General features: G+C 44.5%; 1 protein-coding gene across 2 annotated transcripts in view; it reads right to left on the bottom strand.

Annotated features, from left to right (window-relative positions):
- The window catches only part of ENPP4 (ectonucleotide pyrophosphatase/phosphodiesterase 4), a 356,128-nt gene extending 340,420 nt beyond the window's left edge, over window positions 1–15,708 (bottom strand). The window contains exon 1 of one of the 2 annotated variants that reach the window (XM_069605799.1): window positions 15,547–15,708. In XM_069605799.1, the coding sequence (XP_069461900.1) occupies window positions 15,547–15,621 (75 nt within the window). In that variant the 5' untranslated portion in view covers window positions 15,622–15,708. Of the gene's footprint in view, window positions 1–15,499 lie in introns of both variants that reach the window. The other variant, XM_069605800.1, reaches the window with a different exon arrangement.
- Between the last annotated feature and the right edge of the window lie 1,945 nt (window positions 15,709–17,653).

Here is a 17,653-nt window from a genome sequence, read left to right as displayed (position 1 = left end):
ACGGACTTCTCGGCATTTTAGCACAACATCTTCTAGCTCAGAATCATGCCTTCACCAAGAGTTGGTGTAATAGTGTTTTCCATATTCTAGCCGACGCTTCCATTACCCTAGACTTAATTATACAGAATACGAGCCGAGCTAAAAAAAAAATCTTTTTTTATGACTGGATAAAAACTCGCAGTCTATGTTTGAAGTACAAGGATTTTGACACTCGTGTCTTTGCCATTAAAGCTTTGCACACAACGGAACTTTATCTCCTGAAATGTCCGAGTTCGCACATTAGACAACGGTTTCTCAGATTTCGCTTAAACCTGTGGCCAACCGCGGATTTGTTGGCAAAAAGAAATCGGATTCCAAAAGATCAGGCTCATTGTCGCTTTTGTCTAGACAAATCACAAAGAGAGACCCTGGAACATTGCATTTTATTTTGTCCAATGCCAACTAGCCAAAGGATAAACCACTTCACAAAATGCAGCTTTAGTAAATATAATTTTATGTCAATGGACACCATTTGGTCCTATATAAGCAATAACCCAGACTTGGGAATGAGAGTGGCGATTATTCATTATTTAGAGGCCATCTTTCCCAGAATTTATTCTGAAGGTTAAGTTTAAGTATCTTAAACTGATCACTTTTCAGTGCATTCCATTTAGTGACTTTATTAATATGCTATCGAGCTTTTATCAACCTTGTTCCAACTCTCCTAGTGAAATATGTATTTTAATTATTTTTGTAAATTGTATTGTTGTGTAAACTGTAAACAATTTTGTATTGCTTTATTTGTACATAGCAAAAGGAAACGAAATTTGAAAGGATGATGATATTATCCATATCAAATAAAAAAAAATAATAAATCCAAGGTCCGGGAGAGACCTGAAGTCAAGGGTGAGAATTTTCTATTTTGATAAATTACATTAGGGTAAGACATGTGAGAATGGGAATTGTGAAGGCTTTTGCATCCCCCTCGCACTTAGAACATGTGTGTTATAAAAGTTAGCCTCCAAGCTACCCTAAGGACTTGCAAACATTTTGTTAACCATTTCGTTGGATATTAATTTGTAGAACAGGGTGTTCCAGGGTAAGACAAGGATTTGAAAGAACAGGTTGAAAACTTTATCATTAGAAAATCAACCTACAAAGGTGTTGGACACCTAGGGGCAGCCCCACGTTGTGCAGGTCTGCCAGCACAGATGCAATGGAGCTGCCTGGAAAGAGGGACCACTTACAAATTGTTCAGCCCTTCAGGGTCAGGACAAAGGACCCCTCGGCCGGCAGCAGTGACTCGTGTGGACACCTCAAAGCAATGCAGGTTTTTTGGTCTTTAAAAGAATAAATATAAAACGTAAGACAAATATAGGAAATCAAATAAATTGTGCAGGTGTTTGCTGAAGAAAATGCTGAGGGGACTCTGCTCACAAGTAGCCTATGTTTGAAGCTTTTTTTGCAGAGAACAGGGTGCTGCATGTACCAACATAGGGCCTCGCAAGCAATTAGGGAAGTAGGAGCATAGGGAGCCTTCCTTCTCCAGCAAATCCATTTCTACCCTTCATGCTTCCAGGAAGAAGAAGATCTTCCCAGAAGTTGGAGGCTCTTATCAGGGAAAAACTGAGAAGAGGCCATCTTCACGCAGGTTCAGGGCCAGATCACAACAGAGACACTCCTTCTTCCCCTAATCCTCTTTCTTTTCCTTGTATCCACTCAGCTGGGCAGTGCCCAACACAAAGAGAAAGAACCTTAAACAGGAGTCTGTCAGCAATGTAATGGAGCATGCAGATCCCAGACGATTAAGCCTTTTTCCTGTAACACAAGCCTTTTTCCTGTAACACAAACCAACAGAGCAGCAAACTGAGAAGACCCTTAAGAAGGGCATTCCACTCATCACAGATAACAAGGACAAGGTGCTTCAAGAAGGGAAGGAGCCATACTGCATTTCCATTCCCAGGTTTTTGGGGAAACTTTACCACCTCAGAGGAGAAGAGGAAGACGTTGATATTCTGGTTATCCAGCCCAAGTGATCCCCACAGTGGAAGCCATTATGCGTTATCCCACCGGTAAGCAGCCCTGTGCAAATCTTAAGCAGGAGGCCAACTGCCACTCTAGGTGTCTATGTATTCTTCTTACACGGCTCCTTTCCACCATGACAATTTTCTGGATCCCCACTCTCACATTGAAAAAGGGCAGCAATGTGCCACCCTTCTAGATGCTACGCTCTGCCAAGTAGAGGTGCTATTTGATCTAGCAAACAACTGTGTCTGTGCAGCCTCAATCACAATGGGAACAACAGTAGCGCCTAGGAGCATATTCATAATACAAACTGGCAGACTGAGAACACAAAGAAAAATGTAGATCTCCACCTTCCATTCCAGGTTTACACTCTTTGGGGAAGAGTGCACAAGGGGAAGAATCCTTTGAGAACCCTCAGGTCGAAAGAGAAGATGCATTCCAACCAGCGGAAGCACGCCTTAACCTCTCTACCTAGAGGCCACCCGGTGGCTGACCTAGCAGGCCAGGCTTCAGGGGCAGCCAGAGGACACCTGCCCAAAAGATCAGAGCTTATTCCCTCCCAACTGCACTCATGAACGATGAGGCTCCTTTTTATCAACCTTGGTAGGGGTGGGAGGGGATGCTCACTCTCTTTGGAGGTCACAGGAACACCTCTATAGCAGATCCATAGGTGTTAGAAGGTTCGACTACAGGGTGGAATGCAGCTCTTGCCCTAACACCAAGTATCCCCCGGCACTCAGATCTGCTGGAAAATACCTACATGCTGGAGGAAAGCCAGGATCTGAAGCAGAAGAAGACTGATCCGATCCATCAGGACAATTCAGGGCAGGGGTACTATTCTTAAGTCTTCATAGCCCCCAATGTCACAGTCAGCTATAGACTGGTCTTGTAACTCAAAGGGGTTAAGCAAACACATGACCAATGCAACGTTAAAGATGGAGACCCTCCAATGGATCATACTACTAAAACAATGTGGAACTGGTTAGTCTACCTGGACCTGAAAGATAGATATGGCCTTTACATATGGATCACCACATGTTCCTGAAGTTCTCAATAGTGGGTCTCCACTTTCAGTTCACAGTTCTCCTATTTGGTCTCTGATACAAGGGGGTTTACAATGATACTAGCACCCTTGGCTAACAACCTTGGCTGGATGCGCAAGGAGGAAGGATCGAGAGTTTATCTCTATCTGTATGATCTTCCGATTCAGTGTTTTTCTTCACAGAAGGTAAGGAAAGTGGTTTCCAGGGTGTCCTCTTTTCTAGCAGTTTATGGATTTCTGATCAACCACAAGATGACGCAGAGGTTTCTAGCTGAAGAGTAGGGGAGAGTGCCAGGTGGGAACTGGATAGGCAGAGGAATAGAAGAGAGAGAACATTTTACAGGGAAGAAGAGCACCTGTTTTGATAGAGTGCAAAGCCATCCAATAGTTAATGGCAGAGAGACAGTTGGCCACTTTGAGAGAGAAGATGCGAGTGCCGTCCACAAAGATTCAGTACGAGAACCCGAAGGAGGATTAGTGCCCCAAGAGCAGAGGTGTAAAGAGGAGCAGAACCAAGAAAGAGCCTTGAGGAACACCAACAGTTAGAGAAATCAGATGAGAAGTGTTGTTGCTCCAGGGGAAAGAACTGGTGAGGTGCCAGGTAGGATTCAATCCAGGCAAGGGCTTGATGGCGAATTCCAGAGTCATGAGTCATCTCTCAGTGAACTGCCTGCATACCACCAGTCCGCTTCTATATGATCATGGGGAGGCTCTACGTCACAGATGCTTTCAGATATCATATGATCTTTTTGGTGCCTCACCTGGAAAAACACATATTTGACTTACAAAGGGTCCCATAACACTCCTCCACGGCATAGACTTTAAGACAGTTTCCTGGAGCTGGTAACTGCATGCGTCATGGAAATGAACTGATTTGTTTCATATTGTTCATAGTTTTCCTAAAATATGTTGAGGATCCTGTAATGTTTCAAGAGTTGCAAGTAATAATGAACTGTTATAATCCTACTTGTGCTGATCTTAGTGTTATGAGCTGCTATTCCGCCAGGCACATTCACTTTAGCACGACAAGAGTAATTGGCTATTGCAAGAACCCCCTCACAGGGACTGAAATTAAGATTGTACAAGCAGGAGATAAAACCAGCTCCTAGGTGGTGTGTGGGGGGTCAGAAGAAGGATGTGGACTACGATGCACCATTTTACTAAAGAAAAGGAAAAAGGCCCAACTTTCCCTAATCTTTAAGGCTTCCCTACCTAACACTATTACTAATTGAGGTACTCGTCAGTAAATGTCTCAGAATAAACTGTCTGCCATCCAAAACTACCCTACCTGAAACTACCACTGTAACAAAAACTAAGGACCAGATAATGACTCCATTCTCCTGTACGATGTTTCTTCTTTCAGACTTTCTCTTCAATGGGTAAGCTTTGGATATTGTTTTGAATAGTTCATAAAATCATGTATCACTTGACTGTCTTTTTTGGGTTATTCTCCTTTTGGATTCTATTATTTTCCTCTTGGTTCTTCCCATAAAAAACCTATGCTTTGCTCTGACTGTGACAAAATGTTTCCACCATTTATAAGTCTCTTCTACTCTTGACTGAGTTTTACAATTGTAGGAGCACGATTAGTCCAGTATTGAATCGTATTCCCTTCCTCAGGGTTTACTCTTGAGATTTCCTTCTCTTTACTGAGCAAGATTGTTTTATAACAATTTTTCTTCACTTCTTTGGAGTTTCAGTATTAAAGCCTCTTTACTACTATTGGGACCAGTGTGATTAGTCCCATAAGGATGTTCATTCACTCTTCTTGGTTTTATTCTCACAGTTTCTCCTCTTGATTCAAATCTCACATTCTCTTTTAGTGTGACTGGGACGAGTAAGATTAGTCCCATAACGACTATCATTCACCCCTCTCCCGGGTCTCCCGTTCTCCCAGTTGCCGGGAATCTTTAGGGGCAACATCACTGTGGCTTCTTGTGGCTCAGTGTGGATTCTCTGAATCGTCAGGTTTTTCTCTCTCACTTCTTCAAAGCTTTCCTTTTCGTATAAGTGTCGAATAGGGTCTTCAGGTACTTCCCCATACCGTTGTGCTTCCTGCTTTTGCTTGTTGGGTGGTCTCTGCATGGTTTGGGAGACTCCTGGACCACCGTGCTTTGCCCGGGGCCATGCCACTACCTGTGATGCTTAGTTTCCCAGCTCCACATCTGTGCACTTCTCCAGCTTCTCCCCAGGTTACATGCTGCGCATTTCTCTCGACTTCGCGTTCTCTTTTGGCCAAAGGATGCCACGCGTTTCCTCCTCCTGCAACCGGCAACAGCCCTGGTTTGTAACTTGTGGCCCATTTCTCTTCCTGAACTTCTCCTACCTTTCTTCTTTCCTCCGACGTATGCTTGGGACTTCCCCAGCGTATTTTCAGTGGTTCTTTATTTCTCTCAGTTGGTTTCTTCGTCCCAGTACATTTGGATATTTCATTAAAATAAGATATCAATGGTTTCCGAGTTACAATAACAAATATTGGTTTGTTCCTCATTCTTGATTCCACAATAAATGTTCTCAGAGGTATGATGAAGGGGATTTTTAGGGTGTTCCTCATCAGAACGGAAGTCCTTGTCCCCAAACAGGGGAGTCTCTCCCGGTGAGGTCCCTCTTGCCTCTAACTCTAGGGTGGGTATTGCGCAGCAGGATCACCTACGTAACCTCACAGAGGGGGGCTCCCCCTTGGGGAGAAGGAACACATTCCTGTGATTCGTCAGTGGGTATCTGGCATTAATCAACGAGCAGGAGCTACCACTGGGGAACGAGGAGCTAGTAAAAAGTGTTCTGCAAATCTAACTTCCACATAAAATACAAGCTTACATTTATTTCCATTATTATTGACCCCTTATGTATTAACTGTCATATGGATGTGTCCTATTGCTTGTTTATCGATCATTCCAAATGCACAAAGTGAATGTCACATAGGTTTGTTCATCCTCAGTTGGCTTGGGGAGCCAAAAGCTCCTGGTAACTGTTACTGTCAAGCTAACCAGGCTCGTCCAGTCTACAAGCAGGAGCAAAATAGCTCCCACCTCTCCTCAATTTCAAACCCTGTCTCAGCCCCCTCCTGAGTGCTAATTTAAAAGAGTTTAACAATATACTTTTCGGTGCCATTCTTGAAATCTTGCCCAAAACAAACAGATGGACAAAAATCTATTAATGTAAACCAAACAACTGTGATTATCTAAAGGACTCGAGGAATCCCAAGGTGGCAGAAACGGCGCAGCGAGCCAAGGTCTCTGCGTTCATTATGGGGCTGCAGCCCAAAAATCACTTAGGGATTTAAAGGAGTACTGGTTGGAAATGCAAGAATTTGACTGAGGTGATAGCTGCATAGCAAGGAAGAGACAAAAAGACTACCGACACTATACTAGACTAATGGTGCTCAAATAAAGTAGATACATTCAGGGTAGGACACCAGGCAGAACCCAACTCCGAGTGGAAGAGAAATTCCTTTAACGTGAACGAAGAGGTTGGGGGAATGCAAGATAGATCAATGTCAAATTTGTAAAACGGGGATAAAAGCTCAGGTTTTAAGCTACTATCGAGCATACAAGTTACTCGCCCCCTTTATTCCACAAGACCTTCCTCTTCGCTTCTGCCTTTGCCCCTCTTCTCCCCTGCTAATCTGTTGATCTCGCTGGGCATCGTGCACCTGGCCACCCTCTGTCCTTCGGGCCCAGGTACCTGCGCACCTTGTCTCCCGCAGGAACTGCCTCCGGTCCACCCCTGGCACTGGGATCTGTATCTGTACCGATACATCCCCCACTCTTACTCTGCACTTATCAGATATACCCTATCTGACTAATCATGCACTTGCCACGTGTCTGGCTGCACTACCTTTTGTCTTCATTTATCCCACATATTATTTATTCTGTTTCTTTTCTATCTGGACTTTCCACTTCTACCCCTGAATGCACCCCCCCCCTTTCTCCCTTTTCCTTGCACGTTCTTAATGTCACTTGGCCTATTAAGATCGTATTTTTGTCCTCCCCTGTCCTCTCCCGTTGCTTGGTGGCGCTCTGAAACACTTGTGTATGAGCGTCATATAAATAAAATATCATATCATATCATATACATACAGCATAATTTTTTCTTATCACCACGAGTCAATGAGCACTACTCGATGACTAGTGGCGAGTGCACTTTTAGAGTGAAACAAATTGCAAAGATTGTATTGAGTTTGGGCACTGGAACTCTGTCCAAATCAGTCTGCTCAGACCACCATAGCCGCCTCCTTTGTCACAATCATTTACATCACCTGTACCATCAGTCTCGCCCAATACACAAAAGGACAGCCAGGGGCCAATAACATGGTTGCATCACCGATTCTGCTTGACCAATCTTCTCTTTATGTAAATTGTACTGTTAGCAAAACAAATGTGAAATCTTCGGTAGGTTCCGAAGCATCATATCCAATTCAGAGTGTCTGAATTTCTGCATGCTCCATGTTCAGATGAAGTTGTAAATGTGTTGGGTATTAGAGGTCAACTGATACCCCGCTTAATCCCACAACCTACGACTGTCATCTTGGATCTGTTTTCTGAACATCACGCTTTTTGTTTTACTTAGCCCTTCTATACCAGTGACTTCATTAGGACTGAATCTACTGTATGAAATGGGTTGTATTATTAATTGTTCATCTGCTAGAATTTGAATTTTTGGCTGTTTTGCATTTCTCCAAATCCGATGGCGAACCTGTGGAATGACACTCCATGGTTGCAACAGGGACTATTAGACCAAGTTCCTGTGCGAATGATGGTCCATGCATGCAAACGAAGCTGAATAGATCTATGTACTGAATGTGTAACCTGTATGTATTACTCAGTCAAACCTCTTCCTTGAAATCCACCAATACTCCATTTCCAAAGAAGCTGAAGGTAAGAAGCCTTTCACTGAATCGTTGCTCAAGCAAAGAATGATTGTCCCTAATATTAGGCCTTGTAACACCTATTTTGCCAGTGAAAAAGCCAGTGAAAGAGATGCGCCGACCCCCTCGTTTGGAATCAGACTACCCCTAGACCAACAGGCACTTCCAAAATAGATGTGTTTCCCCCTGAACCCTCATTTGAAAAGATACGAATTTGAGCATTACCCACTCAGAGACGCTATTTCGATGTTTATACAGCAAAGCCGCATGTAAAAAGTGGGCATGGTTTAAGGCCCATTTTGTAAAGTTTGGTTAAGCTCAACCCTCCCGTGTGGGGATAGCGAGATCAGATGGGTCAGGGAAAGAGTACCAATCACTAAAAGAGGGCGGGCTATAAGAAGGGACAGCAGAGAGTGTGCGTTATTTGGATGAGGTCAGATGATGTGGGAGACCAACAGGAAGGAAGGAAGGAAGAAAGGAAGGAGTGAATTCTAAAGGTAAGAAATTGGTTTTGAGTGACAGTGGTACAGCTGATTCAGTGTATGGCAACTGTGGGTAGGAATAAGGAGAGCAGAGTAGGGTGAGACTGTGAAGTGAACCGTACTGAGAGTGGAAGGAAGGGGGTTTGGCTAGTAGTACTGTGAAGCGGAAATAGAAGTGAGGGAGGGGTAGAGTGGGTGTAGGAGTAGGGTGGAGGGAGAGTAGTAGAGGGTGGAGGAAAATAGCAGAGAAGGGGCGTTTGAGGAGTGGTTACATCAAAGTTTGGAGGCAGGAACTAGGATGAGTGAAACATTGGAGTGACAGAAAATTGGTTGGAGGAGAAAGGTGGAGAGATGAAGTAGTAATAGACGGTAAGAGATGAGCTTGGGCGTGATTGAACAGGCCTCAATCCAACAGAGCAAGTGCAAGGCACAAACCAAAACCCCCATTATAACACAAACAACTGGATAGAGTAGTGACAGCTAGTAAGTCCCTGAGGGAGTTTAGATAGCTGGCTTGTAGATGACCATCTTTAGAATAAGCCAGCTATTAGGCAGCAAGGATTACTATTCAGTTGTACTAACCTAGGGCCCACAAAAGTTTAAACACCCTTGAACGGTCTCACACTTGGTGCATTGTTTGAGTCTGCTGGCACAACCTGTACATATTTATTTCACCTTTACTTATAGAAAATTGCAAAAGAAATTCACTCAGCTCCCTCAGTACTTCGGGGATATCAAACTCACTTTTCTCAGATTCTGAAATTAGTTCTCGATTTCCTGTTTTAAGGGGGATCTGTTTTGATTTAATACATTGATCACGTATTGGAATCACCCTTATTCAAAATGTGTAAACAAGTTTCTCTCGATTTGCTGATAGAAATGACAAAGCCCGGGAAAAAAAGCTTCAAATTGCGTCAACCAAGAGTCCATCATCATGGTCATGATCTCTCTGCTGGGGAGAGACCGTTGGCCTAAGCCTGACTTAAATGTAATTCTCCAGGTACCCAAACATCAGACTCAATGCAAATGAGACATTTCTTGGGTCGGTTACTGCCATTAGTTGATATAGTATTATGCCTCGATTGTCTTCTCCCTGCACGCATGGAAAAAATGTGCTTAGTATTAATTTATGAGAAATAAAAAGTCTGTTGGTTATTTGTGGCAGCTGTAACATAAAAGGAAAATTGTGGGCACTCTTATTGGTGCGGGCCAAGGAACCTAGAGTAATAAACGTTCTGTAAAAATCACTAATACATCAAGGGTCTCACACCAGAGTAATCCCCCGTTCATCATGGTCACACATTTGGATATCATTTGAATCTAAGGTGAAGCTACGGTCATCTTAGATGTGGAAGACTACAATAAAATGTTATTGGCTCTTTGGGAAGATCGTACAAGCTATAGACAGCTGGGCAGAGACACAACTGAAGACATCCGCCAGCTGGTCGTACCCATCCTAGAAGAAGCAATAGCGGAAAGACGTATTAGTGTGAAAGAATATGACTTCCTCAATCCTAAGACACCTAGAAGGCCGGCCTTCTATGCACTGCCAAAGGTCCATAAAAGGAAAACACCTATCCCGGGAAGACCTATAGTATCAGGTATAGGCTCCATTTTGGAACCTCTGTCTGAATTCATGGACTTCTTCTTAAACCAAGGGTATGTAAGATGAGATCCTACTTGAAAGACACCACTGCTGTACTGCATCTACTGAAGGATCTCGACACAGAGCGACATCTACTGGTTACTCTAGACATTGAATCGCAATATATGAAGATCCCACAAATGGCGACACTTCAAGTAGTTGAGAAGGTTCGTAGAAATACGGACCCACCATTAGAAACACCAGTCAATTTGATCATGCGACTAGCGGAAATTGCCCTAACGAAGAACTATTTCCTGTACGAAACCTTTTTTGAGCAAATATCAGGTACCGCAATGGGGGCTACTTTTGTGCCAAGCCTGGTGAATTTATATATGGCTGAGTTTGAGGAAAAGACCATATATTGCAACACCAACACTTGGACTCCACAAATCGATTTGTGGTCAAGGTACATTGACGATGTCCTCATGATCTTTAAGGGCAATGAGCAAGATCTGGCCTCCTTTATGATTTGGTGAACAAACAAAACAACTTCCTGACTTTTACAGAGATGCATAGCCGGACCACCATCCATTTTCTAGATCTCAAATTGTAGATAAAAAATAACCAAGTTACAACGCTAGTGTACAATTAACCAACTGACAAACTCCCTCCTGCCTTTCTCAAGTTACCATGCTACAATCTGAGAAATAACATACCGTTTGGGCAGTTTCTTCGATACCATAGGCACTGGTCCAACCTTTGGGACTATGAAAGACAATCGGGCCAACTTGCCCGCAAACTCCAGAACCGTGGATATCCAAAACGGATTATCAAACAGGCCAGAAAAGGAGCAACAAATATTCTGAGAGACACCACACTTGAACAGCATGCGAAGCGAAAGGAACAAGATGACAAAATCACAGCAGTACTCTGCTTTTCGCCCCTGATGAATAAGATCAGAAAGAAAGTGCTCAAACTATGGCCCATCCTAAATGTAGGGGAAACGCACCTGGAGATCCCAGATTTGCCATAAGAAGAGGAAAAAAAATCTACGGGACTCCCTGATCTATACATACAAGGAACTAATTAGCTCCAACCTGAACACCTTGACCAATTGCAACAGTAAGGACGTCATTTACCTCATCACATGCCCATGTGGGATGCTGTACGTGGGGATGACCACCCGCCCCATAAAAACTAGACTTGCTGAGCATCGTACGTGCATCCGCACAAAGAAACTTACTGCACCGATGCTGGAACATTTTGTGGAAAAACAACACGGCCCAACTGACTTCCAATAGACAATCATCGAAGAGATTGCCATACCCATGAGGGAAGGCAACCTCTACAATTTATTGTATAAAAGGGAACAAGTAAGGATTTTTAGGCTCACGTCTGACACCACTGGTTTGAATGAACCCACGAGCTGGCAAACACTTGCAACTCCATGATCCCAAGACTCCTGAACATACCACCCTGTTTTCCAGCAATAGGCAGAAAATAAGCCAGCCACGCAGCATTGTGGGCAGATTATGTACCACTGTGTTTTTTCTTTTCATTCATGGAACAGTTATCTTTTACACTCTCACCACTGTTCTTACATGGGTGCTTTTGAACAATCCTCATTGCCGTTGTACACATATTTAGGCCCCAATGGGATTATTTAGGCTTGAATGTTTGATAACATGTGCCCCAGTTACATAGCTGTGAGAGGATAGAAACACTTGCAACTCTATGATCCTGAGTTTCCTGAATATACCACCCTTTCTTCCACCAATAGGCATAAAATAAGACAGCCACGCAGCATTATGGGAGGATTCTGTACTACTCTTGTCTTACATGAAGCATTTTTGCTTTCATTTACATGTACCTGTCACACCCTTACTATTGTATTTCATGGATGCTTTTGAATAATTCGAATTTATGCCTTCATTGCCATTGTACACATAACATGCCATTGGGATTATTTAGCCTTCAATGTTTGATAACATTTGCCTCAGTTCCATAGCTGCAAGAGAATGGAAACACTAGATGTATGCAAAATGTCCATCATTCTTCTAGTTCTCCACCCCAACTTCATGCCGAACAGTTCATAACCAACATACTTGCTACAGACGCTCAAACATGGCGTTCAGAAATGTCCACCATGTTTTGTCTGTCTTCTGTGTCCTCTGTATCTAAGACATACAACGTAATAGTGAAATGAATCAGCCAACGTTAGACGCGTATTTTCAAATTACAAAAACGAATGCCTCCCGCGACTAGTCCACGCAGCAGCCCGGCTTCACGAAACAGGAGTTACCGCACGGAACAGTGAGTTAAGAGAAGCAAGGAAGTCGCTCGCAGACAGTAGATTGTTAGAATTTTTGTCACCCTTTTTGTCACCCTTTGTCACCCTTCTTGGTAAAGATGTCACAGGCCTACTCTTTATGAGACGGCCCTGGAATGTGAGCACTAATTAGTGAGAAAAGCTGCAAGTAAGATGCCAGTAACTTGCCCTTTGCCTGTTACCTAGAGATTTTTACGCAGTGATTTTTACAGAACGTTTATTACTCTACGGTCCTTGGCCCGCACCAATAAGAGGGCCCACCCGGAAGCAAGTTAGAAACCTTCCTGTCCACACGGACCGAAACTCTGGGGATTAAAATATGAGGGCAAGACACCTGAGACAGACCAGTTTCGGCTGTACTTTTATCCATTATAAATTGGAAGAATATAAACACAGACACAGAAGCTTTACTCAAACATATTTGTTTCTCTTCCCTTGTCACCCCTTGCCCCGTTCCTTCCCATCTGCAGCTGGGGTCTCCTGTAACCAGGAAACAAATATGCTGAAAATAACCCTTTAGATGGCACACTACGAAGTGCTGCTCACTCCATAGCCCTGATGAAAGTGGTTTAATCTGAAAACACCACTGAAACCGGTAGGCTTTTTGTCGACCTGACAAACAAGTGATGAACCAGCAACTTGGCGGCAGGTCGCACAGTGATCCTCTCACAAATTTAAACAGAGGATGAAGATACATTCCACACTTTGAATGGAGTCTGAAAACTTCAAGACTTGCTCATATTGTACGGGAGGATGGGAGAATACACTGAGACATCTCAGTCTTTTTTTTTTTTTTTTTTTTTAACTGTGTTCCCAGAGTAAAACACAGTATTTGTGGCCAAACCTTTTTAAAATTCTGCTTTCCAGAGAAATCAAATAACATTTTGAAAATATTTCATTTGCAAAGCAGCTGACACTGATTGGAAAACGTGTCTTCTAACACCCAATTTAAAGATTTTGTTAAGGGGTCAAGAAAAACAGAATCAGTACATTGCGGAAGCATGTACAAAAACTACAAATTGATTCACCGGATATCCAAATGTGTGACCATGATGAACTGGGGAATACTCAGGTGTGAGAACCTTGATGGCCCAATACGTGTGTGTTTTGGGTATAAATACTAAACAACTCATTGTCTCGAAGGATAGCTCAGGGGTAACGTGCTCGCCTTGGAAGCAAGACGACGCTGAGCACCCCGAGTCCGCACTTAGAAACCTCTGGGTATTAAGCGCGTTATAAATAACCAATCATAAAAATGGCCCTTCGAATTCTATGATTTATGCAGTCTTAAATTTTGTGAAATGTTTGAATTTGGAAAATTATGAATTTTACATTTCTGAAATGTTAAGTGTTTTTTGCTTGTTAATATGATTAATGTATTTTTATTCTTTTTTTGTTTCTCCTTTCTGATATAGATTTTAGTGTCAAGTTGTTTTTCCATATACAATAAAAAAATAAATGTGCAATACTTTTCTATTATTAGAGTACAGCAACACATAACCCAACGGAGTCTCCCTCAAGATTCAAAACAATTCTATCTCCATAAGTACAATTGTATCTCTTCTTGAGAAAGCACCTTATCAGAGTAATTTCTATGACTGTACAATAAAACATTAAATGATGAGTAGTCCCAATTACTCCCACAAGCCTCATATAATATACTTGTACAACTTTGGCACACAAGGATTTGATCAAAGTGCTGAAGCCATTGGGAAGACTGAAGTCATAGCGAGCTTACAGCAACTTAGCAGTTAAGCCTTCGAGGGACTCCTATTTCAATGTCTCACTAAATGTAAGCCTCTACATACCTTATGAAATACCACGTTTTCTTACAGGCATCTTTTACTCACTTGTTAATCGACCATTATAGCTCTCAACTCACACGCTTTTGGCGGGTGTCACCCGCCTTGTAAAGGGCTGACTCACCCGCCAAGCCTCCTGCACGCCCATTCGTTTCAATGGGCGTCTCACCCGCCAAAAACAAAATCGGGTGATTTCACCCGCCTTTGCAACAGAAATGGTTGAGAGCTATGCCATTAGCTTCCAGGGAGTCACAGCTTTAGCAGTGCGATTCCTCAGTGTGCGTACCCTGGCTTAAAAGCTTCTGCCCCATCAATTTTTTTTTTTTTAGGGATCAATTACATGACTTAGCAACCATATCCAAAAATCCATTCTGGCCTACTACCGTTTTTGGTGGACTTGATGCCTGTACATCTTTTGAAACAAATACATCCTGTTATTGAACTCCCTGTGTAGACATACTACTGCAGACCCCCAGCCCCCCCTCTTTGTGCCTTAGAACATTTTTGTGCTGATCGAAGACCCTGGTTCACAATTAAGCAATATGCCCCGTGCGGCGGGGGCAATTACCGACTAGTTATAGGCCCGAGCGAAGCATGGTTATAAAGATTCCTTGCAGTTCAAATGCTGAAAACAGGGTTAACGTGAACATCAGGTTATTATTACCTAGTTTATCAATGTTTTCATAAGATTTGATTGAAGCATAAAGCTAAGAGTCCAAACTGACAAAAAGTACACGATCACATCAAAAGCATTGACCTATAATGCACAGAATTCAAGCGCGATCTTTTATCGTTATAGTGATCCTCTTTGAGACATACCAGGCGAAAAGCACACACACGACACTCAACAAATATGAAAGCACTATAGACTACAATGCTTTTTAATCCCCAAACATTTCAGATACATTTGGATGCAACGTTCCCCAAACAGAATTGCAGTTGGTAGGGGGAGGGTCACGTGGCTCCTTCAGGGGGGGGGGGGCAGATGTGCTGCGCAAGCCGGTGCTTATAAATCCCCCCCCCCTTAGAAGTATTGGTTGCCACACATCCCTGCAGAGTGCGTAAAAAATCCAGTACTGGCTACGTGACCCCATAACATACAACCAATTGTCTCCTAAGGCATTCTCCAGGGAAGACACTTGGAAATTGAATACGTGTTCTAACTTATTCCAATAACATTGCTTGCTCGAACTGAGCGAACGAGGCAAGCTCTCTGGAACGCAACAGAAGAATCAACGCACAGGCTAATGATTCGCAGAATGTAAAACCTAATGCATACACAAGACTTCCTGGAGATTTGGGATTTTCTACGAACTACGTCATGTGCTCGTAGAAGCCCCCCATTGGCAGAATGTGGGCCGTAGCCCTGCCTCCGAGTGCGTACTTACTAGTTCTCGTGGGAACAGGAGCCACGCAGTACCTGCCTGGCACTCACCAGAGTGGAAGCCAGCGGCTGCTCAGGACCACCAGAACACCACAAATTGACGATGAAAACTTTAGCAGCGACCATCAAATTCGTCGAAGACGTTAAGTAGTTCCTTAAAAGATCACATCTTTTACTGTGACGTCAGATGCGGCCTGGCCAATAGAGGAGAAACTCTCTATGGCGTGGCCCCGCCTCCTGTCAAGCTCGAATTTGAAAGGGGCGGGGCCCGGTCCACCAACTGGGACAATCGGCAAATTGTTTGGTGGCGAGTAAGAGCAGTGGGGCTGGTCAAAACAAATGAAAGCTGACATGTGATAGGCTGAAAAGCAACCCACGCCCAGCGTGCTATCAGACAGGTACAAGGGTGGGGCCACGCTATTGCCATCAACTAGGCCGGTAACATGGTGGGCACGTAGATTGACCCAGATACAGAGGGCTGCGGGTAATAGGCCCAACTCGAAATAGCCGCCACCTGCTTGTTTTCAAGGGGGACGGAACACCTGTTGTATGATATTCTGCATTCACATGGCAGAATTATGGAATCTCCCATAATTCCTCGTGCTGTGGCTCTCTCTTATAAACACTTAAGGCGATCCCTCCTGTGTGCGTCACGACTCTGAAGGCTATTTCCAAACTAAAATAAAACAAGCATTGGCAATGCCAATCGTTTTGGCGTTTACTGCTGTTCTTTGCATTTTGCATTTATAGGCACCAGGGTGCAATGAGCAGATTGCAAAGCTTCAAAGGAGGATGTGGTAAGTGGCATGGGTGTGCAAGAGAAGCACATGGCGCCGCCCCAAGGGGTTCGAAGTGCCAAGGCATAACGGGGCGGAGGGGCGAAGCTCCCCGGCCTGCTGCCTCAGTAGGGAAGCGCAGGCAGGAAAAGGAAGTGGGGCCATATATTATGGCCCCTATATAGGGTACCTGCGCAGGGTGAGCGGCCTCTTTGCAAATCCGCTCCCCCCTACAGCAGGATCAGTGTTGTCCGCGGTGGGGAAGCGCTTGTTCGGATATTCAGGATACCATCAGTAATTACTTACCGGGATACTATGCCCTCACAGCCCCAAGTCGCCCGCAGCGCACCGTAGACAAAAAGGACCTCACTTGGAATAGGAGGAGAACAAGCACGGAGTGCTGCAGGCGAGGACAACATCATCAACCTGCCGGCAGCAAGCCACAGACAAAAATGACCTCAGCTGGACTTGGCGATCAGTCACGGAGTGCTGCAGGCGAGGACAATTACAGCAGGCCGGGTGACTGGCAGCTCTTACGGGGGAAGCTGAAGGCCGGTAAAGGCAAGGGTGAGTGTCCATTACAACCACACCTGCCTGCTCAGTTGGTACAGGCATCCGGAGTTGAGCTGAGAATCAAATCCGGCATATCGTACTACTGACACGAGAGAGCATTAGGGAAAGGCCATACAAGCGTGGCAGCCATTTTCAGAATGGGGGACTGAAGATCAAGGAAGGACTGCAGAGGTGGACAGCCACCTTGGCAGGTGTTGAGGAGCAAGCCCAACATACAAGAGGTGACAGAAAGAAAAGAAGGCCCCGGCAGCAGGGGTTATGAGCGACAGCAATTTTGGAGAATGAGAGCGTGGCAGTGGGGGACTTCTCTGAAAAACATGGAAGAGGAGAGCGACCCATCAGCAGCCAAGAGATTGCAAAGAGCCAGGAAGGAGTTGTGGAAGGCGGCAGAGGCTAATACGGAGTCGCAGAAGCAGCAGGGTTGCAGGCTGGGGCAAATGTGGAAGGGAGCACAAACGCAGCACTGGTGGAATAAAGCAGGCCTGTGGTGAGGGTGGATGGCGTAGGCATTGCGGGTGGGGGAGTGAAGGCAAGGGGCCCAGCCGCACCCAGTCAGATACTGCAGGGGAGGGGAGGGGCGCAGCGTCACAACTAAGCAGGGGAGATCAAGGAGGGAGCTGGTCCCCCACCAGACGGCTTTCCAGGGGAAGCATGGGGGCTCCAGAAGAGGGGCATCCAAGGGGAGGGAAAGGATAGTAGACATGCTAGCCTCAGCGGTGGGGAGGTCAGGAGGCGCCCAGGGTGCACACCCATGACCACAAGGGCTGCAGGTCTAGTGTGGCACATGCCCTTGGACATCAAGGAGAAAA

This window comes from Ambystoma mexicanum, chromosome 4p (genome assembly GCF_040938575.1).
Source record: "Ambystoma mexicanum isolate Mex_15411 chromosome 4p, UKY_AmexF1_1, whole genome shotgun sequence".
NCBI lineage: Eukaryota > Metazoa > Chordata > Amphibia > Caudata > Ambystomatidae > Ambystoma > Ambystoma mexicanum.
The sequence above is the reverse complement of the archived record's forward strand: the minus strand, read 5'-3'. Positions and strand labels throughout refer to the sequence as shown.